The sequence below is a fragment of the Triturus cristatus genome, chromosome 4_1 (assembly GCF_964204655.1).
Source record: "Triturus cristatus chromosome 4_1, aTriCri1.1, whole genome shotgun sequence".
NCBI classification, from domain to species: Eukaryota; Metazoa; Chordata; class Amphibia; order Caudata; family Salamandridae; genus Triturus; species Triturus cristatus.
This window is the reverse complement of record NC_140585.1, coordinates 1,036,425,986-1,036,448,423: the sequence shown is the minus strand read 5'-3', so window position 1 is coordinate 1,036,448,423 and position 22,438 is coordinate 1,036,425,986. Positions and strand designations below refer to the sequence as shown.

The following is a 22,438-nucleotide window of genomic DNA, read 5'->3' as shown; positions in this document are numbered from 1 at the left end:
TGGGGGCTCAGGATTTGACTCATGCACGCAATAAATAGGGTAAATGCAGACACGCCCTGCCTCGCTAACTGCACACCTGGTGTGAAGGTGGGCATCCTTTGCAGGTACAGCCTGTGTAGATGGGTGACCACATACCTTCACCCCCTCCCCTCCACTTCTAGCCTGTAAAATAAATGTATAGGCAGCACTCGGGGATAGTTAAAGCTCGTCAGGCAATATCAGTAAGGGGCACAAAGCGACTGCGGGGCCAGAGGGAAAGCCAGGGTAATTAGAGAGTCGCGTTGCACTGTGGGTGCGCCCATGAGGTTGAAACACGCCACATGACAATCAAGCACTGGGAGAGAAAAAAAACATGCACACTATTTGGAGGGAGGCTAAGAAGTAATCCGGCGGGGATTACAGGCTTGGAAAGCATTACAGGTAATAAAAGAAAGCAGGTTTTGCGGGGAGGAGGCAATGAAGCTCTGAAAAGTGAATAGGCCGCCACAGAGCAGCAATCATTACGTCAACGGGCAGGGATGCAAGAATGCAAGCTCGACAGGTTAATCCGCTTGTTGAAACAGCACAAAGGGAAGGCGCGGAAGAGGCCTGACGGCACTGCTGACGGGGTGCTTGCGGCTGAGATGTGTGCAAGGTACTGCTTTCAGCTAAACCGACCTCCAGGCCAAGAGGCTGCAGATGAGATTCAATCAAAGCGGGTGGGGCCGGGGCCGCATACACCGCACTCACAGCCAGGCCGGTAGATACACAGGAAACGGGCAATACTGCAAGCATTTAACACAAGCAGCACACACTTGAAAGCAGAGGGAAATCGTTTTTGTATTGATTTCCATCAAGAGAGACATTACAACTGTAACCTGCATTCCATTACAAGACAATGTACAATATGGTGTCTTACACTAGGGGCGTCACGACACAACTATCTCAGCAGACATTAATGGCATGCACCAGAATGCGTGCAAATACCCGAATATTAGTTATCAACTGGGTGGCTACTGCAACTTCACATGCCAGTTCAAACCTGGGATTTGGGCAAATTCAAACTCCCGGCTCTGTTGCTGCCATTTGGTTTTGTAGAAGGTTGCTTGCTGGTGCCTATGTGCCCTTGGGCTGGGATTTCTGGGTAATGTCTTCGCAGTATTCAGACAATTGTTCATTACATCACGTATCCAGTCTGTGCAATGCCTCGCCGCCATCTCACGGCCACTCTGCGCTCCTCGAGGACCAGCAGCAGTGAACTCGTTTCCTACTCTCAGCAGAAGGTCTTTAACATGGCCAGGCAGCTGCACGAGCGGGGTAGTCATGACTGGCTCTCTAGTTATGTCAGGGATAGTCTTGCCTCATCCCCCCCAGAAATGCTGGCAGAGCCGCCCCAAGTGCATAAAGTCCCCTGACCCCAACTGTCCCTCTGCATTTGTCACTGGTAGGTGTGTGTGTGTCTGAGGCCAACAGCATGGAAGCTGTTGGGTGTAATACACTCTATGCAAGAACTTGAAATGTGTGAAATGGAGTTTATAATTCGGAGACGGCTCCCCAGTCTCAGGGCAACAGTTTTGCCATTGTGTGTCGGCCAGTTCAACTCGCAGAACCTTCTCCCAGGCAGTATATGCGATACACCACCGCCAGGGCGAGGGTAACGCCAGAACCTGTTCCATTGTAGGCGACGTGTTGGGAAAATCACAGCCGAAATCACAGTATACTCTGCACTAAGCATATAATAAATGTATGTATCTAACAGCTTGTGGTCAGTCCTATGGGTGAAAGTCTCAGGCGCAATGAATGTGTTTCCCGGGTACACGTCACACAGGCAGGTGAGATCCTATGGCCTTCTCCATACATGTACGCCTTCACTTCCCTCCCTAGATAATGAAGCTTGGCTAGGGCTGTCTCTTGGTATTCATCCAGCCTCGTAGCCTGGTTCTGACAGATGTGAGGTGTTCATGGGTTGCCTGAGACTGCTTCCAGCTGCGCAAGTGTCTATTTTAAACTTTTGTGCCTGATCTCTTTGAGGACCCATGCCTACTTCACTATACATGCCCCTCGGATGACCGCCTTGTAGTATTCCAATAAGATGGCCGCGATGTCCACCTTTTTCTCATTCAACAGAAAGAACTGCATAGTTTTCACTCTGATCCCTTCTCCAAATAGGTTATCGCGAAGCTCCCTCTAAGGCAGTCTCCAAGAAACAGCATGTTCCAGGCCCAGTACCGCCAGTTCCAGTTGGAAGAGAGCATGATAGGACAGCATTCTGACCATATGACCAACAGCTGTTCCCTAGGTGCCACTGCCACTAACAGGAGTCTAGCACAGACCACATACAATGCAAGGAGTAGTAGAATTTGTTCTGGTCGGTGTTCAGATATCTGATACACCAGATAGCAAAGAAGTGACCCTCTTTTATAATGTCCCGAAGTTGTTGGGCTGCCCTGGGGTGTGGTCTCTTGCTATCGCCAGATTTGTCGACCACACGTCTAAAGTTATGTTGAAACCCCCACCAAATATGATGGCACCTGGACCAAGATTTTGTATGTCGAGCCATAGCTCATGAACAAAATGATGGGTCATCCATGTTGGGTCCGTATAAGCATATTAGTGGAATTGGTTGGGTATGCATAAGGATTTGCAATATAATAAATCTCCCTTCTGGGTCTATTATGGAGTGAAGCGGGCGGATCGGAAAGTCACACCTAACCAAAATTGCAGCCCCCTCAACTCTCCCCCCCCCCCCCCCCCCCCCACACGGAGTATGCTCCTGTGTACTTATGCTTTATCCACCAGGCTTGTAGTCTGGTGTCTGTCCATCTGATCACCTGTGTCTCTTGCAGTAGGGACACATCTATGTTGTGTCTCTTGGTGTATGCCATCACATATCTTATCTTTCTACAGTCGCTGAGACCGTGGACATTCCACATGGATCTAACTTTTCCCATGTCGTTTCGGTTGAGGGCTGTTATTTGTGCAAGTGAGTGAAATGGCCTGATGCAAATGGTGCGTCTCCATACCAGTCCCTCATGCGGGTATGTCTGCCCAGTGGCTCAGTCATGTAATGCAAAACAACGCCCCCCCCCTCCCTCATTACCTCACCCCTGCCCACTTCAGCCTCCCCAACCTGCCACAGATCCTCAAGCGCCAACCTCCAGCCTTAAAATGCACCGCACATTACAACTCTGGAGAGCTGAAACAGTCCAAGCTCCCCTATCATGGTGATACACATCTCGAATACGATACATATGCTCACAACACATCAGCAATGCAACCAATTCAGAAGAGGGGTGCCAGGGCCCAGCTAACACCCAATTCAGCTGAGAATTTGGCACTGCAAGCAATTAGTAGACTCGCCGGTGCCTATGCCTGTGGCTGAGATCACCACATAGAAGGCTGGAGTTACTTCCTGATCCATCTGATACATACATCGCATCCAGACTCCTAACAATTTTTGAACTTTGTTATTAGTTGTTTTCGTTCAGTGTCGCCGCACTGAATATCACCTCGAGGTGGCGAAGGACGTCTCAGGTTTTGACCGATCAGGTGTTTGTTATGCATAGCCAATAAAAACCTTTACACACAATAAAACAGTCTGAAGGAAGAAGAAGAGTGCAGCAACAATCCAAGCGGTGTGCAGTACATCCCAATATCATTAGAAGAATACAAAAATTAATATATACTTTCAGGAGGTAGGGACAGGGATTGGGGAGGTTACACAGCCAGTAAACTTCTGATCTGCTGTGACAGGTTTTGACAGATGAATTCTTTAGCCTGGTTGTGGTTCTAGAAGAATTGCGGATTACAGTCTAGAAAGATACAAAACGTTGCTGAATAGAGCATGCTATGTTGTATGCCAGCCTTCTGCAGCGTGCACTTTACACGGAGAATGTTTCTACGGGCTTTTTGCATGGCAACTGAGAAGAAGTCAGGGAAGAAAGACATGATTGCCATCATACTGCACATATCGCTGGTATCTTGCCATCTCGAGCACTATGTCCTGGTCTTTGAAGTTGAAAAGGCGTGCAATGATGGCGTGCGCTGGAGCCCCGAGTGAAGGCCGCAGGTCCAGCGAACGAGTAAAAACTATGAAAAATGTGTTTTAGGATTTTTTCCACGTAGTCTCCCATTTGACAGCAATTCGTTGTTTCTGCTATGTCCAGGATCCTTAGGTTATTCCACCAAGGTGGTTTCTCAAGAACGTGATTCTTAGCTTCAATTAGCCTAAGTACTTTTTCCATCTGGAGCAGCTTCTCCTTATGAGTATACGTAGGGTCTTCCGTGTTTGCTGCTCTAGGTGCCCATGCGCGTCGACTTTCTTCCCTGCGATCAAAGAGATCTGTTAGGGTATCAATTGGAGTCAATTTTTTCCAGGATTTGTTTCAGGTCTAGTAATAAATATTTGAGGTCTGACTCTGGTTCCACTTCAGATGATTGTTGGCTATCAGTCACCACTCCTGCAGCCGCCTGCTGCCCAGAGGCACAACGTATTTCAAACTGCAGCTTCACCTGTTGTCCGTCGTCCGTCGTGTTTACCCATGGTGCCGTGGCGAAGGGGACACAGCTTAGCCACCAGCGGGTTTCCGGCCATGTGTCTCACCACACTCACAGGGGATCATATGCCCTCACACCATGCAGTAGAGCTGATCCCACCACACCTCAGAACACAGTCACTCTAACAGGGCATGAGTGGATCAACCAACAGGGAAAGACCACCAACTCAGTATAATGGTCCTTCAATTGTTATTGTGTGTGTTTGAACGTTGTTTTTGCTCTGTTTAACTATTTTGTACCCCTCTTAAATGTTGTCCAGCAGAATGCAGAGACATCGGTGTCCATCCCAATGCCTGCCCTGGTCTCATCTAGGTGTGTTTCACCACGATCCACCACACGGAAATTATTTAAGTTCAAATCATGATGAGGTAGAATTGCCAGGTAAAGAAGGTTTCCATAGGCCCACAATTCACTGGACAGCTGTAGGGAAATGACTCAATGAAAATTTCCAAGCATCCACAGTTCCCTCAGACACTTCCTCCTTGAAACACCAAAGTGAGACTGTTATTTGGTCATTCATCACCAACAATAGTGAAGATGAAGCAGCTGTCATCACGGTCATATGCGTAAAACCTTGTGGTACTGATGGACAAGCAGGATTCGCAAACCTGACTGACATTACCCCACTTTCCTTTAGTAATGCAAGCGCAGTGTGCTGCGACCAGCTACCCAAATTTTTTATGTTGATAAGTTGGTCATAGCTTTTAATTCATTCGAGCCCACTAGGCAACCCTTTCCAGTCTTCTGCTGACCCCACCAAGGTCCAAGCCCATGGCTTAGAGACATTTTGCTCAAAGTTTGACCAATTAGCCGCCTCTTTCAAGGGTTGCAGTGCCCAGTGAGGGAGCTGAACATTATGGAATATTTCAAATTACCCCATTCTAAATGTTTGCCTGTAGTGGAGCAAAAAAATCAGAAACAAGTCTAAAGTCCTTCGTACCAATTATAACAGGAATCCAACCATGGTGCTTGTGACAAATCAGTGTTAAAAATCATTAGTATTAATAAAGAAGTAAGGTTAGTAAGATGTCCCAGATCAGCAGGGCTGTTACTGGGCAGTTCTCATCATTACAGGTTTTTCCACGTGTTCATATGTTATCTCTTTCTTGGACCATTCCAAGGGAATTCACAATTGGGATGCAAATTAGTAACTCCGAAAATTTGGTAGCACAAGTTCTGTCTGCTGCTTGTAATGTTGTAATCGTTTTCAGGGTACCCTGGGGCCAGAACCATTTCCGGGAGAGTCTCAAAATCCTGCCAATATCCTTACTGGCAGTGCCTGAAAAATATATATAACTCCTGGGAAAATATTCCCTTTATCGCATCAATTACATGTATGATCGGCATTCACACAAGTAGCAGGTGGTAGCTGAGGAAGTGGGTTTGAACTACTGGTCAAGTTCATGTCTATGTAAGGGAGCAGAAGGAACAGGGGAAATGCATCCAGTGGGTGAAACACGAATAGTGTGCTTGAGGAGACAATCTAGTTAAATCAGCTACTTTTAAAAAGGGCAATTAGCAATCAGGAAGTAGGGGAGGGAGGGGTGGAGCATGTTCCCTCTAATGTAATAAACCTTCTACTGTAGTCTTTGATTTCCCAGAATTATGCACCAGAAACGCATTGCGGCACAATGTACTGTGTATGGTGCTGTCATGGTATAGGCAAGGAACATATGGAAAGAAGCACTAACTGAGGTGTTTATTATGGCATAGCTATGGTATGTGCTTAGCTAGAACAATAGGCTATAGAAGACGTTTATTGTATTTGGGGGTGACTGGGGAATGGCTGAGGTAGGTTTGTTTTGGCAGTGGAATAGTGGGGTGTGCTGAGACATGACAGGGCTCTGATGGGGTAGCTGTTGCGTGGCACAGTAAGTGGGTTCAAAAGCGGGGCTGGTGGCACACACAACATGCAGGGTCTGCCATGGACTTGTACAGAGGTACAGAGTGCCTCGGGGTGATACCAGACTTTGCTTCAGGGTGACACATTAGACTTAACTAGGAGATGGAGAAAGAATTTCTACTTGAAATTCAGCACTCTCTTGAGCTGCAGCTGGCCAGTAGTATCCGGGGGCGGAGGGATATATTTTGCCCCTTCTGTGATATCGTTCATGAAGAGGGGTTTCCAAATACACTCCTGCAGGTGATGAACAGGCCGTGGCGTAACTCCAACAGTAAAAGAGTTTGAGTTTCCGGGCAAAGGCGGCTAAGGATTATCTTGGTTAACATTAAGGCCAAACCTTGTGAGCCTGTGAGCCACTGGCGTGAAGTTTGCTTGCCAAGTAGTTTGAGGAGTTCAGGTCTGATGCTGGGCACGTCAAGCAGGCAAACGCACAGTACTTTCAGCGGAGCTCTGAGGAGGCAGAGAAGGGTGGAAAGTGAGGTGACCGTATTTCTCAGTTAATATATTCAGCATAGCTGCCGTGCCCTCCTGCAGTCAGCAGTGGTCGAGGAGTAAGGAGCCATGTCAAAGGCATTTCAGCAGACCAGTCCTGATCACGCGAATGCGCAAACCATGACCTATAGAAGGCCCAGCTAGCAGTGGTCTGCTTCTGTCGAGATCTGGAGGGAGGCTGCAGATGCCTTCACTGGAGAGCAATGCGTGCGCCATACATTGCTAGATTCAGTGTAAAAAAGATTCGAATAACATTTTAATTTATACAATTTGAGTATGAATTTACAGGTTGAAAATAAACTCTTATGAAGTTGAACTCTGGAGTGCCATATGCTGCAGGAAGGCCAGAAGGGATTAAAAGATGGGTTCTCTTGCAGGCGTAGGTATTCCATCCATACGCGGGTGGCAGCAAGAGGCAGGTGAAGGGAGGCAGAGGTGCGAGATACTGCATCATTAGGCATCACAAGCTGACTGCAAGGACACTTTCTGTAGCCAGGTTTCTTGCCTGGCCGAGGATATCGGGGGCGATCTCTTCCTTAGCTGTGGCACAGAGGAGGGTGTAAGGTAACGCAGACCCTGACGAGGACGTAGCTGGCTTATGTAACGAGCACGCTAGCCTTACTCCTCACTTATTTTCTAGCTGAAGGAAGAGAAACAAACCGAATGGAAAATAGAATGAAATTATTTAAAAAAATAAAATACAATACATTTGTGGGGAACATGAATTAAGTTTGAGATAATGAGGGCAAAAAGAGGAAAAGGGGGCACTGCAGACTTTCATGCTTTAGAACAGTTTAAAAAAAAAAAAAAGCTAAGTGGAGCAGCTGACATTATGCCCCCAGAATAGCCGTTGTGCTACTTGTCTAAACTTTGCTTACTATTTCTTTAAATAGGGATTAGATTAGAGAAGCAGAGAAGAGTAACAGGCCGTTTTCATATGTATATCTGGTTTTCTGTCCTAAGTCTATAAGTGTTTACGTAGCTCGAATTACCTTACACCTAGTGTTTTACTTTCAAATTGCTTACAAATGTGGACATGTTTTATGTTCGCCGTATTATAGAGGCTGTGTATTCTTGTTTCCCTTGAATCGCATCTCTATTTGCACCCTCTGCACATTATACAAAATCAATTTAGTTACAATTCTAGCCCATCTTTAAAAAGTTATTTTGCAAATTAATTTATAAATCAGATTTACCTTTCTCTCAATTGCGATAAACTGGCCTCTCTATGGGTGGAAGCTTTGGTGCCGATACAGGAGCACAAAAAAAGGCAAGTGTGATCACAAGATGTGCATTAATCAACGTCAAATTAGTTTTTGTGGTACAAACCTTGCTGCAAATGCCCCGTCTATTCCTCAGAGATTACGTCGGGATCAATTTAGATTACCCAGTTTCCCAAATTAAAGCACTGCCTTAAATGGGGCAGACAGAGGCAAGAAGGGCTGTTGCTCTCGGGTAACATTTGCAAAACCACAACAATCCAATGTGCTTAGAAGCACACAGGCAGGCACACAACGGATGCTGTGTCTGCGCACTGGGAGTGTTCAAAGATGGTCGTGCGCCGCCGCCCTGGTAACAGTCGAGAAGAATTGTGTCTCAGCCCAAGGTTATGAGGACCAGAGGTGATGCAGGAGAGGGCCGGCCATGCAGCGCCAGGGGCATATTAATCGCACCCATCCCCATGAATATGCATTGTTCAGCATTTCACAGCAGAAAGACGACGAGCGGTATTAATAGGTTTCATCTTCGGAAAGGAGGAGACAAATTATCCGGGTAATTACTGCTTAATGCAGGTAACACATGGGAATAAAAAATAAACGAAACGGAACCAGCCAGGGAAGGCGCACCGCTGACAGACGCCGACAAAGGGGCCCGACAGACTCCTGCTGTTCAGGGAGCCCACATGCAGCCCAGGGCCAATGAATATCTGGGGGACTCTGGGGCCCTTTGTTTCATTCTGTATGGGGGTGGGGGACACAAGTGTATAGTGCTTGTTGAAGTACAGATGGATATGGTGAATAACACGCCCGAAGTTATTCCAGGTGGTTCAGTAGAGGCTGCTCTGCAGTGCATGGTGGGTAGTGTGGGTTCTTAGAGTGACCAGTGTGTGGAGCATCTGTGTCCTGCATGAGGTTTCGAAAGATGACCCTAACAAGCTGCCGGGAACCGGTGGCTCTGCCTCAGCATGAAGGGAAGGAGTGAGATAGGAGAGAGGTAGAGTTGCTTTTGTGCATGTCTATGTGTCGGGGACTGTGCAAAATGCAAAAACAGTTGGAGAGAATGCAGAACAATGTCATACATTCACCCCAGTACAGAGATCTGGGCCTGAATCCATCGTTTTTTTGCTCACCATGCCGTTCCAGTTTGAACCTAGCCATATGGAATCCAGCTATCCTGGCTGAAGAGGGGTGAAATCCCGAAACCGGTCCTAGGATGCTTGTTTCCAGTCCAGGGACGACCTGGCTTGGCAGTTCGGGCTTGTCTGTTCCCATGAAGCACAGATTCAAGACTGACTTGTATGTGGCTAGGTTCAAACTGGAAAGGTATGGTGAGCAAAAAAAACAATGGCTTTAGGAGCAGATCTCTTTACTGGGGTGAATGTATGACATTGTTCTGCATTCTGTTCATCAACTGTTTTTGGGACTGTGCGAAAAGCGGTCTCGACGAGCTGTGCTTGGTTGGTAGGGTGTGGTCCTGTAGACTGGTTTACATGGCAAGGGGAAGTCTGTGTACGAGAATGCACAATACCTCAATGGGATACCCGTAGAAGGAGCCATCTACTGGAAAGTGCTGCTTGCCATGCAAGTTGCAACATCTCAAAAACGCCAAGCGTACAGTGAGAGTCGAAGGGCTCAACATGAAGCAGTGGGTGAAGCTCACTTGAAGACACAGCTTCTGCCCCCAACGCAATGGGAATCTACGCTGGTCACCAGGAGCGGCAGAGAAGCAACCCACTGAAAAGGCCAGCTTACCAACCTGAAGAAGATTGATGCATGTGTAAAGGGGTCACCAGGCAGTGCAGCCGCCTTAGAACCACCAATTACCGTGGGTCTACACAGACACAGGGGGGCGGGGTCAACCCACAGGAGGTCCAGCTCCCTACCCACAAAGTCATTATGGGTCTATGAAGCAGCAAACCCCAGGAGCAAAAGAGAGTCTTTGCACTAAGCTGTAAAGGAGAGGTGACTTGTTAGAGTGGAGCAGGGAGGGTCAGCAGGGCAGAGAGGCTGCCCATGGCCCTCCCAAGCCTGAACAGGCAACAACAGGGGAGACCCATAAGGAAAAAGTATCTGTGGCCGTGACAGATGACCTGAGTGTGAGGTTTAACAGGGGATTGGCAGGGACCAACCGATCTGTGGAGGGGAGAATACATTCTAATATTGCAGAGAAGGGGGCATAGGGGGGAGGTGGTTGGGTAGGGCTGGGGGGAAATGGCATCACCAGGAGGCAGGAAATATGCAGGCGACCAAGAAGCCAAGAAACAATATCTGTTTTTAAATAACACAATGCTGCAAAAATCATCAAATGGTGAGGCAGACACCCCTGCTCTCAGTAACCTCAGTCATGGCAAATTATTATTTGAACCAGTTGTAACTCTAGTAAGAGACAGGAGGCAACGCAAAACAAGGGACGATCAGCGTCCAGCACACAAGTAAATAAAGATGCAAACAGTCCAGCTCTTAGCCAGGTCTGCCAGGACACGGCACGATTTCCAGTAGTGAAGCGAAGCCTCTGAGATCTGCGGCATCCCGCAGGGATCCTCCCTCAGCCTGACGCTGTTCAAAGTCTACATGGCGCCTCTCGCATGCATCGCTCGACATCACGACCTCAACATAATCTCCTACGCCGACGACACACAATTGATCCTCTCCCTCACCAAGGACCCCCTCACCGCCAAATCCAACCTCCACCAGGGAATGAAGGCCGTCGCCGACTGGATGGAGGATAGCCGCCTTAAGCTGAACACAGACAAGACAGAGATCCTCATCGTCGGGCCCAACCCCTCAGCATGGGATGACTCCTGGTGGCCCGCACCGCTGGGGACACCCCCCGCACCTACCAACCACGCACGCAACCTGGGAGTCATCCTCGACTCGAAACTCACCATGACCAAACAAGTCAATGCTGTCTCCTCCACCTGCTTCAACACCCTCTGTATGCTCCTCAAGATCTACAGATGGATCCCAACAGACACAAGGAAAACAGTCACCCAGGCCCTAGTCAGCAGCAGACTCTACTACAGAAACGCCCTCTACGCCGGAGCCCCAACCAAGCTCATCGACTGCAAAGAATCCAGAATGCCTCTGCACGCCTGATCCGCGACATCCCGTGCCGCGACCACATCACCCCCCCACCTGAGGAACCTGCACTGGCTCCCCGTCGACAAAAGAATCTCCTTCAAGCTCCTGATCCACGCACACAAAGCACTCCACAAGACCGGCCCAGCCTACCTTAACAGTCGACTCTCCTTCTACATACCCAACAGAAAACTCCGCTCCGCAGACCTCTCCCTGGCTACCGTCCCACGCATCCGTAGATCCACAGCCGGAGGCAGATCCTTCTCCCACCACGCCGCCAAGACCTGGAACACCCTCCCCCTCAACGCCTTGAAACCCTTGCGGGTATCTAGTGCGCTTTACAAATTATTTGATTGATTGGGAGCACCTTGGGAAAGAGTAGGTATGTCATTCAGAGGTAAATCAAATAGAATCTGACTCAATCTTGTATATGTAACTGCAATAAATCCCGAATGGCATTTACAGTCGCTCCGCTGTGATGAATAACTGATGAAAAAAGACTAACAGAAAGCAGCGGTCGGTCTCCGATGATGAAACCGGAGCAGAGGTCGGCATGCCATGGCAATGATTCACACTGATTCACTCCAGTCAGGAGACCTCGCACAGGCACGTCCTCTGCAGCCAGCGAATAGTCACCAGAACTTCCACTGGAAAGCAAGGAACATGCACATTGTGCTAGCAAAATATATAAATGTTGACCAATCACGTGCAGCTTCCCTTGCCACAGTGGGCTGAAAAGAAACCCAACGTGGCTATGAGACAGGAGAAACAAATGCAAAACTGGGCCATGGTAGAACTTTGTAAAAGGGCCAGGATTAAGGAGGGGCTTACTATTTCGAAAAACAATTGGTCCTTCAAAATCACTTTGGTGTAAGAACAATAAATATAGACCAGAATCAGTACTATATTGATTAGAAATGTCCAGCCGGACATATAGATTTAATATTCAACGTAATAAATTGGCTATACAAAAAACAAAAATCGAGTGGGACACAGTCCTGTGTCCTTCAACAGACAAAACATTTAAAACATTCAAAAGACAGTCACAGTTTTTGAAGACTTTTTTTCAGGCTAAACAACCGAGCTTAATGCCGGCAATCCCTCTGTCTTCCTTCCGCGGCCAATTGGTCCCGGCATTACGCTCTCAGGCTTGTCATTTAATTAGTCCCGATGATGATCTATATATCTTGTAATAGATCGAAACGTCGTTGACTTGCTGAACAGCATGCAAGCTAAACACATAACTTAAAAGTTGTGCATGACTGTTTACCTTCTAAAGCTTGCCCCTTTATTTTCTATCAGCGTTAAGCTCGGTTGTTTAGCCTGAAAAAAGTCTTCAAAAACTGTGACTGTCTTTTGAATGACCTTCTCACTTGACGGGTTTCCCCTTGTTTATAATCAACACAGGATTAAGGAGGGGGGCAGAAGGATCACAGGGTGAGGTTAAGAGGCTGATGTTAATAGCACTGCCAGATTTTATATATGTGCACGTAGTTTCTTCCTGGTTCAAAAGGACAAAGTGATATTCTTTGAACTCAACTCCTCAGCACAGTGCCCCATACCCAGAATGCTTCGCGTCTCTGCCGCCGTTCCTCCCTTAATCAGCACAGGGCTTCCTTCCATGCCTACAACTCCTCTGCCTGCCGCAGACCCCTACGCAGAATGACCCAGCCCTATCTGCCCACTACATTACCTTAACAGCCACCAATAGCGTGTGCACACTTCTACCTTTCAGTTCATTATGTCTCACTCACTCACTCTCTCTCACTCTCACTCTCCAGGAGACCTAGAACAGAAGCCCCAGGGCTCTGCTGAACTGCAGGTGCCACACCCTGCACTGAACTTCACACAAAAGCAGAATGAAATCCCGGAGATGTCACACACGTGTAAACGGACACCTTAGCAGAGACGAAGAACAAGCAATCGCTACTGGTGACAAAACACCAGCACGGAGCACGCACAATTGGACACAAATCAACCAGTTCGAAGACACAACTGGAATCATCTAGAATTTTCTTTCTAACAATGGGCGACTGGCCTTGGTCTGGTGTCTTTGTTTCCTGGGCAGGCCTGTCTTGCATTTAGAAAGCAATGAACGAACTCCGTACCCGAGTACGAAGGAGGTCCCAAGACATGTACCTGGGAGAGGGATCCCACCACCGATGCAAATTATTTCATCCAACTCTCCAAGAACCAAAACACCAGGCGCTCTTGGAAAGCGCCCAAGGGTGTGTCTGGTACAACGCAACTGAGCCATCCACAGCTCTGTGGAGACCCCGATTCAAGGTGCGTCCTGCATCACAGCAGGAGCATACGCACCCAACACCCACATGAAATGAAGCGTGAAAAATAGTTTAAAGGCGATAAAATGCAGGTTATAAATTTCAAACCCACTTAAATACCTACCGGGAATAACTGGTGGGGCCGGGCCCCCGCTGGACAAATCTATCTGCAGTTCATATGTTCCAAGATCAGTGATCTTGCTTGTCTGGCTAATGCGCCAGCTGCCGAGATGTATAATCTGGGAGTTGAATAGCGTGTCGGGTTACTGTACCTGCTGCAGACATCTGCAGGTGTAACTTGTACTTTGCACTTTCCAGTGCCAATGAGACAGGTACACGGGAGAATGCGTGTGCTGCTGACACTTGGTGAGATATTCAACTCCAATCATTCGTAAAGTATTGTAAATTCCTGAGATTGTAATCTGCAGGTCACATCTCCCCAGCTACAGCAAGACCTGGGTTACCCTGCAAGACAGGGTGCGTGTGACCCCCACGCGGATCTGAGTGCCATCTGCAAGCAGCGTGTTGAGCCCCAGATAGAGGCGGAGAGGCTTGGCGTGCGGATCACAGCTGTGCATCCCCGGAGGACTCCCCCCCCCCCCCCCCCCAAGAGTCGACACGAGGGATACATTTAAATATAGTAAGACCAAGGGCTGTGTCTTAACCCGGGAGTTCATGGACACGATGTACACACACTCCATTCACACGTCACTGCCAGCCAGGTCCTTTCCTTGAGGAGGGGGTGATTTCTGAACAGTTCTATAAAGGGCAACCTCCAACAACAGCGCCCCAGTCACCCACCGCCCGAAGCACAAGAGCTTCGAAAAACAAATGACAAAGAAGCGAAACTGCCCGGGAGAGTCCGCCAGTGGACGAGGTTATCAGCCATCGGCAAGGTGCGCGTTATCTGCCCGCGCTGGACGCCGCTCCACGGGGAGGGGCAGAGGGCGCGCAGGGCGGATGAGGAGCTGGGCAAACAGGCCTGCAGAGACCTAGGGCCGGTGTCAGCTGCCCCTCCCTTCCCTTGTGTCATGTGCACACAGGCGGAGAAGTGTCCGTGCTCTACAGGGCAAAATACGATGCCGGGCCCGCCGGCGTCAGTAAAAGCAATGTTCGCAAATGGTCTCGAGTGTCAACGCCTGCGAGAGCCGGGAAAGAAAATCTGTAATATTGCAGGTCATCGGGGTCAGGACAGAGGCGCCCAAAACACCCTAAACACAGCTGTTTTTTTGTTTGTTTTTTTAACTACCAAACCACGGAATGAGGACGATTTTCTTTGCTTGTATGACAACTTTACTACACCAGTGGTGAGAAAGGAGGCGCAAACGGCATAAGGGGAAGCAAACAAATAACCCTCCCCCTCACACCACACAATGGGCAGATGGAAAGGAGCATACAATATACATACCGAAGACTCGTAAGAGCGGAAGCACCGGTCACACAAGATGAAGGCTTACACACACGGATTTACAAAGTGCGTACATTCAGTTAACTACTGCAAATGGGTTGCTTCAACTTGATGCAGCCGAAGCACGTGAGGCGTTACACGCACCTCGCGCACACCGAAACAGCCACGCACTTCACGTTAGACTAAATCAGACGGGTAATTTTTCCTCATCCCGATAACCCTGGACACTGTAAGAAAACGAACGGCACTTGCACTGGGCCCATAAGATGGACCATGCGGTGCATGCCTTTGGGTACAGCACGAGCAATCATGCAGCCGCACTCTGACCTTATTGGCGGGCACTGTTACCCTGGTTACTGGCCCACCCTGTCCATGCAGAGTGTACACTGATTAGCTGGCACTGACAGCCATGGATGCTGTGAAACCCGCATGATCACCGCTGCCAATGAGTTCACCGGCCTCTCAAGGAGTACCGGCACTTCTTTATCTAGAGAGAGAGTACCTGCACTTCTCAGTGGAGGTGCAGTCCTTTAACTGTAGAGTACAGACACTTCCCAGAAACAATCAGCCACTCTGGGATAAGGTCTGTGCCACTGGAATTAAGCGGCAGCGGAGGGCCAAATTATGAGACAGGGTTGAGTACATTATGCGGCAAGAAAAGCCAAATTATGCGGCACTACGCGTCACATTTTTTGCCAATTTTAAACTTGTTAACGCGGTCTGGGCATTAGGTGCACCTTTTAAGGAGCAGTTTAACACCAAAGTATAGCAATAAGCTACAGAAAGATGACCAGTCAACGTTTAAAGAGGGTCTTGAACTGCAAACCAAAACAGGTGATGCGTTTAACAACTTTTGAACCGTTTGAGCTAGAAACATTTTTTTTTAAGTCTGCAGAATCTGCAGAGGTTGATGGGTTATATAGCAAATCCGGCAAATCTATAATTGTACGAAAATCGCTGCGGCCGCACAGTCGCATAATTCCAGTGATCCTGGATAAGGTACCTGCGCCCCACATGTCAAGCAACGACCTCAGTGCCTCAGAGAATGAAGCATTGAGGATGGCCAAGTGCAGCTCTGGGAGCGCGGTGAGAGGTGCTGCTCTCACCACTCTGTAGCTCCAGGTGAGGAGTAATATTATGGGGCTGAAATGAAGGGCGCAAAGGGAGGTTCCCGATGCTTCACCACGGAGGCCTCTGCGTTCCGCATGTTGGCTCAGTGCTGCTCGCGGGGGCCCTTCCACGCCCACCACTGCTTAGTATCGCGCTCAGACAAAATGCACGGTACCCTGAACTAGCCCTGGCTTTTTACCATCAGCAAACATAACAAGCATTGGCATTGCCAATTGGTCTCACTTTTGGTACCTTATAAGTATTTAGTTATGCAGCAGGTCCCAAAGGCGAGACCTATTGGCTATGCCAATGCTTGTTTAAAAGAGGCCTCTGTTCGTCCTTAGGAGCAGTGATTGACAGTCCTTCTCATCATAGCCTAATTGCACATTCCACCAGCTGTCTGAAATTACAGACAACAAAATATTCACTTGCCTTCGGTGGCATGAAAAACTATTTGGCCAAGCATGCTCACGTCATCCCTTCATGAGCACGAATTACAGTGGATTCAGACAGCGCGGACCTTTTAAAACCCGAGTCATTGGAGAAAATGTTGTCACCGCCCAAACAACAGAGAAGATACGAGACCAAAGGACCGGCAGAGGAATTTTTCTGAAGAGAGGAGCCTGGTCGAGACTCAGACCTGGTACAGACAGCAGTCTATGTCACAGAGCCTATTGTGAAGGGGGAGAGAAGACCGGGGAAGAGCAACGCTGTGAACTGACCTGCCATGTAGACGCCTTAGGAGCTTCCTGGTTAAACAAAACTCAGACAACACAAGTCTAATGGGGGCAGGGGAATGGGTGGGGTTAGCAGGGGGAACAGGGTTATACATAGCCATTTCTATTTTGGTAAAAGCCTATCGTTGCGCTGCGTCACTGGTGAAGGTTTGTGTGATATCAGTTCCTTTCCCCCACTCCTTTTCCTTAATAATAATAAGAACAAGTATTGGCATAGAGTGTGCAAGCAAAAAGGAGATGGAGGGCAGAGCGAGTAAGTGGCTGCACTTCATGAAACATTAAGCGCTGTGCCCTGAAGCGGAGAGGTTGTGAGAGAGAGGGGCAGCAGGAGGTGGGTCCGCGAGTGGTGCACGCGCGCGCTTGGGAGTGCAGTCTTCACTTTTCAAGCACTGTGCTTGTGGCACTGCGCTGCTCGCTCCCGCAAGGTGGATGCCGCCACAAGCACGAGTGCAGTGCTTTAAAAGTGAAGACCGATGGCTAAAGGTCCTCCTAGGGCAGCGCCTGCACGCTCCCTAGGCGAGACCTAAAAAACGAAACTACCAGTCCCGAAATGCAATTTATGAAGCGGATGGCTTAAAAGGGCAATATTTGCTGATGGGGTCACTGGATAGCAATAAAGACAGCTCTCAGGCTTAGCTATGATATAAATAAAGTTGATGCACAGGAAACCACTGTCTGAATTTCAGCTGGCTGCACGCCATGGCAGTCTTTGGCTCTCGTTTGCTCTATGAGAATGAAGTCTGCTACTCTTAATGTTTACTTAGAAAACCCACAATTTAAGTAAACAGAGCATTTTCAAGATGTTATTCTTCTGAGAACGAGATAATCAGGCAATCCTTCTTTATAATACAACACACACACCAGTCCCTATTAACATGACACAGAGAGGTGTGTGTGTATGAGAGAGAGAGCGTTTTGGGTGAAGTCGTTGCTGAAGTTGCAGTGTTGTGTGTAACTTACACCTTCGGTCAGTCCTGGTTTAACAGACACCTAGTGTGGCCGCCTCCCTCTTGGTCATTACACATATGATTTAGTCCTGGATTTTTTGTGCTAGCCTAATGCCTTATGGGTGTTGTAGTCTTGTTTTACTTCCACTGTACTCACTAGACTAACACCTGAAACCAGTGATGTGTAGGTGAAAGTTCAGAACTGCAGACCTGGAGTGAGGTGGTCACCCTGTGAAGAAAGACCTTGCAGGCATGCTCACTGGTGCTGCAGCTTTTAAGGACTTTCCAAGCCCACTGTAACTTGGGGTCATTTCGGACTTCAGTCCTTTGTTCTACGCTTGATAAAGTGTCACTGGAAGTGCCACACTGCATTAAAATTCAAACACGAGTCGACTCAACTCCTCCAGATGTCTCACACACGTAAACTGATCGCTTGGCAGAGATGGAGAACGAGTAATCGCTACTGGTGACACCAGCACGCGCAATTAGACACCAATAACCAGTTCGACAAAGCAACTAGAATCCTCTAGAATGTCCTTCATTACAATTACACACCCATGATCCCAAGTTTCAAAAACGGAGTCCAACACTCCTGTAAATAGTCATGTGGTTTTTCGGCCGATCATTTATTTCCAGCTGCACAAATAGACGGCAGAAAAGCAGTTTCCAGGGTGTGTCCCTTGTTTATTTCTAGGGATCTGACCTTCCCATGTCTGTACACAAAGAGAATCCTGCAGCCAGGCATGTCTTCACCGGCCAACACCTGCTCCGTATTTACATGAACACAAGCAGGACCCACTTTGCAAGCCCTGCCAGGCTGGTGGTAGTGAGGGGGGACAGAAGAGCGCTTCTGTTCTGAAAAGCTGGGAAAAATCAGGAGGGAACAACCAACATTGTTTTTTTAACAAAGCCAAAGTGTTGCTCTCCAACCCAGTGCAGCAGTAAGCTCTATCAAGGCAAAATTAGCATTCATTCAACCTGGTGCATGCTGCTGTACGAGTCGCTTTCAGTCTGTACATAAAATGCGGATTGTTCGCTTCAGTGGTACTTGTAGTGCAACCCTTAACTGGCTGCAAAAGCAACGCTACAAGTTTCAAGAACTCTATGCACTTCAAGATCGTCTATAAGAAATACATTTGTCCAACAAAATTCAATCATCCTCTGTCATCTTTATACAAAGTCACTCTTGGGAGCGGGAATGGGCAATATAAAACCAGCATTGATAAGGCATTGATTTCGCCTATGTAATTAATAAAGATCTGTTTCGTTAATCATTGTCCGGGTGAAGGAAACTGCTCCCTGACAGAACACGGGAGTGGAGAGGCTGTGATGCGGTGGCCAGAGCTGCAGACTCGAGAGCTGGGGATCCCGATTCAAGTCTCGGCTGCGCCGCGCAACATCCTGTGATTCTAAGCAAATCATGAAGTCATTCCCAGTTGATAAGTTGTTATATAAATATGATGCAAGTGTAAAAAGCTAAACTTTATGGAAATATAGTTCCACCAAAGCGAATGTGAACAGTATTTGGGCGGCAGGAAACTGGTAAGAGAAGCAGACTAGGAACAAGCATTGGTAAAGGCAGGAAAATACGCTACAGCCTTTTAATTTTATATTAAAAACAATAGATTTCTCAAGCACAGCACAAGCGCTTTGCAGCAGAAACCTAACACAAAAGCTGATCACATCTAAACTACTTCAGTGTGAAAAATAATTCATTCACTTTACACACCTTTTGAAGTAGACACCAACTTTGTGCACTGCTATTACTACAGAAGGAATGCAATATTTTTCACATGCGCAATTTCATAAAGGCATTGTAAAAAGGCACTGATTTTCTTTTGGAAAGGACAATATTTTAAAAGGTAGTTTCAGCCAGCAATGTCATAGCTGCACAATTAGAAGGCACTTGAAGGGATACTCACAGTCTTTTAATTGAAGTTTTTGTCCCACAGCTCCTTTTCACAGAGAACATCTCACGCCTTACATGGATGTTTCAAAGCTACAAACCAAAACAAAAAGTTGCGTTAATGGGACTTTAAGCTAAAAAAAACAAAAAAACACTGGCTTATAAAATGAATTTGGAAGCAGAGATTACAACTGACAAGACATCAGGGGAAATCAGGTTTGTTCGAGTCCGACAACCCTGACTGACTAATAATGACTTACACAGCCCACTCCCAGAATGTAGTCTAGAACTGAAGATCGAGACAGGACACTTTAATTCATTATACATTTTAACAGTGACATTATAGGCAGTTGTAAAGGAACTTGTGGTCAAATACTATAAAACCCTGTTTTCCACTTGATAGACATATTAGGCTTTGATATGCACACCTTTAGTTTTATTCGTTTTCATACAATCACTGACTTTATAAATTTTGCGCATAGCATTTAAAAATACTGACCAAAAGAAGGAATATGCTACTTACCAGTATGCATCTGTTCTTGGCATGTAGAGCTGCAGAGTTGTACACTTAGCATAGATCGCCATCTGGTGTTGGGCCCGGATGTTTGTAGTTTGTTTTTGTTCTTTGGAAGTCACGAGTTCGGTGACGCCTCCTTCGGTCCGTACTGCGCATGGGCTTCGGCTCCATCCTCAGATTGTTTTTCGCCAACAGGGAAATGATGGAGCGTAGTAATAACAGTGAGAAACCCATGTGTGTTGTATCTAAATAAGATGGACTGGAACGGATACAGGTAGCCGGGGAGGCAGGTGGGTGGGTACAACTCTGCAGCTCTACATGCCAAGAACAGATGCATACTGGTAAGTAGCATATTCCGTTCGAGGCATATGAGCTGCAGATTGTACACTTAGCATAGATTATATAGCGATACCCAACCTTAGCGGCGACCATCGGTATCCGTTGCAGCGGTTTGAAAAAGTGTCTTTAGTACAGCCAGGCCCACACTAGCTTGTTGTTTGGAATGCACGTCTACACAGAAATGTTTTGTGAAGGTGTGCGGTGTTGACCATGTGGCTGCTTTGCAGGTGTCATCTAAGGGTATGTTCCCTAGAAAAGCCATAGAAGCCCCTAACTTTCTAGTAGAGTGGGCTTTAGGTGGAACAGATAATGTTCTTTTTGCCTTTTGATAGCAAATTTGTATGCACTTTACAATCCACCTAGCTATCCCTGATTTAGAGATGGGGTTGCCTTTATGTGGTGGAGAGAAGGAAACAAACAATGGTTTAGTTTTCCTGAAAGGTTGTGTTCTCTGTATGTAGTACAGTAAAGCCCTCTTATCATCAAGTGTATGTAGAGCCCTTTCCGCAACAGATTGAGGTTGCGAGAAAAAAACAGGTAATTCCACCGATTGATTGAGATGCAAGGGGGAAATGACCTTGGGCAGAAACTTTGGATTTGTACGAAGTACCACTTTGCTGTGATGTATTTGTAAGAAGGGTTCCTGTATAGTGAACGCTTGTATTTCACTAACCCTTCTAAGGGAAGTGATAGCTACGAGGAAAGCTGTTTTCCAGGTGAGGAACTGTAGCTCACATTTATGCATTGGTTCGAAAGGCGGACCCATTAGCCTTGTAAGAACTACATTTAGATTCCATACAGGGGAAGGTGGTGCCCTGGGAGGAATTACTCGTTTAAGGCCTTCCATAAAGGCTTTAATAGCGGGCACTCTGAACAGTGATAAATGCTGTCTGTTTTGTAGGTAAGCAGCAATCGCTGCTAGGTGTAGGCATATGGATGAATATGCCAGGTTACACCTTTGAAGATGGAGTAGATAGCATATGATGTGCTGTATGGATGCATCTAAAGGGTGGATTGTATTGTTACGGCAGTAAACAACAAATCTCTTCCACTTTGCGGCATAGCATGCTCGAGTGGTAGGATGTCTGGCTTCCTTGATAATGTTCATACAATCAGGGGGAAGGTTAAGGTACCCAAATTCTAAGATTTCAGGAGCCAGATCGCAAGGTTGAGCAGAGCTGGGTCCGGGTGCCTGATTTCTCCATGGTTCTGAGTTAGGAGGCATGGGGACAGGTGCAGTTTTTGATGTGGTACCACCGATAGCTGTAATAGTGTGGTGTACCACGGCTGCCTGGCCCATGTTGGGGCTACCAGAATGAGTGTGAGGGAGTGCTGTTGTAGCTTCCTGACCACTAATGGAATTAGCGGGAGAGGTGGAAAGGCGTATGCAAATTTGCCTGACCAGTTCATCCATATCGCATTGCCTTTGGACAACGGGTGTGGGTATCTGGCGGCGAAGCTTGGGCATTTTTTATTTTTGTGGGTGGCAAAGAGGTCTGAGGATGCCCCCACTTGTGGAAGAATGGGCGAAGAACTTGTGGATGCAGTTCCCATTCGTGTAGTTGTTGCGTTTGTCTGCTGAGCAGATCTGCCATGGTGTTTTGTACGCCTGGAACGTGCCAGGAGAAAGATGTTTTGAGGAATTGCCCATCTCCATATGCTCTGTGCTAAGCGGGAGAGCTGGGGAGAGTGTGTCCCCCCCTGTTTTTGAATATAATACATTGCAGTCATATTGTCTGTGCGAATGAGGACTGCTTTGGCTGAAATCTGTTTTTGAAAGAATTTTAGGGCTAGAAAGATCGCCAAGAGCTCCAGATGGTTGATGTGGAGCGACTTTTGCTGTGGCGTCCATAGACCTTGCATTGTGAGGTGTAGGAGGTGCGCTCCCCAGCCGGAGAGCGATGCGTCCGCTGTTAAAATCACCTGAGGAACCGGGTCCAGGAACAGCCGCCCTTTGGAAAGG

General features: G+C 47.5%; 1 protein-coding gene across 5 annotated transcripts in view; it reads right to left on the bottom strand.

Annotated features, from left to right (window-relative positions):
• Nucleotides 1-22,438, bottom strand: part of PLXNB2 (plexin B2) — a 774,339-nt gene that overhangs the window by 382,044 nt on the left and 369,857 nt on the right. For all 5 annotated transcript variants that reach the window (XM_085653971.1, XM_085653975.1, XM_085653972.1 and 2 more), the window contains one exon: nt 19,636-19,712. In XM_085653971.1, coding sequence (XP_085510097.1) covers nt 19,636-19,685 — 50 coding nt within the window. In that variant the 5' untranslated portion in view covers nt 19,686-19,712. The remainder of the gene's footprint in view (nt 1-19,635; nt 19,713-22,438) is intronic.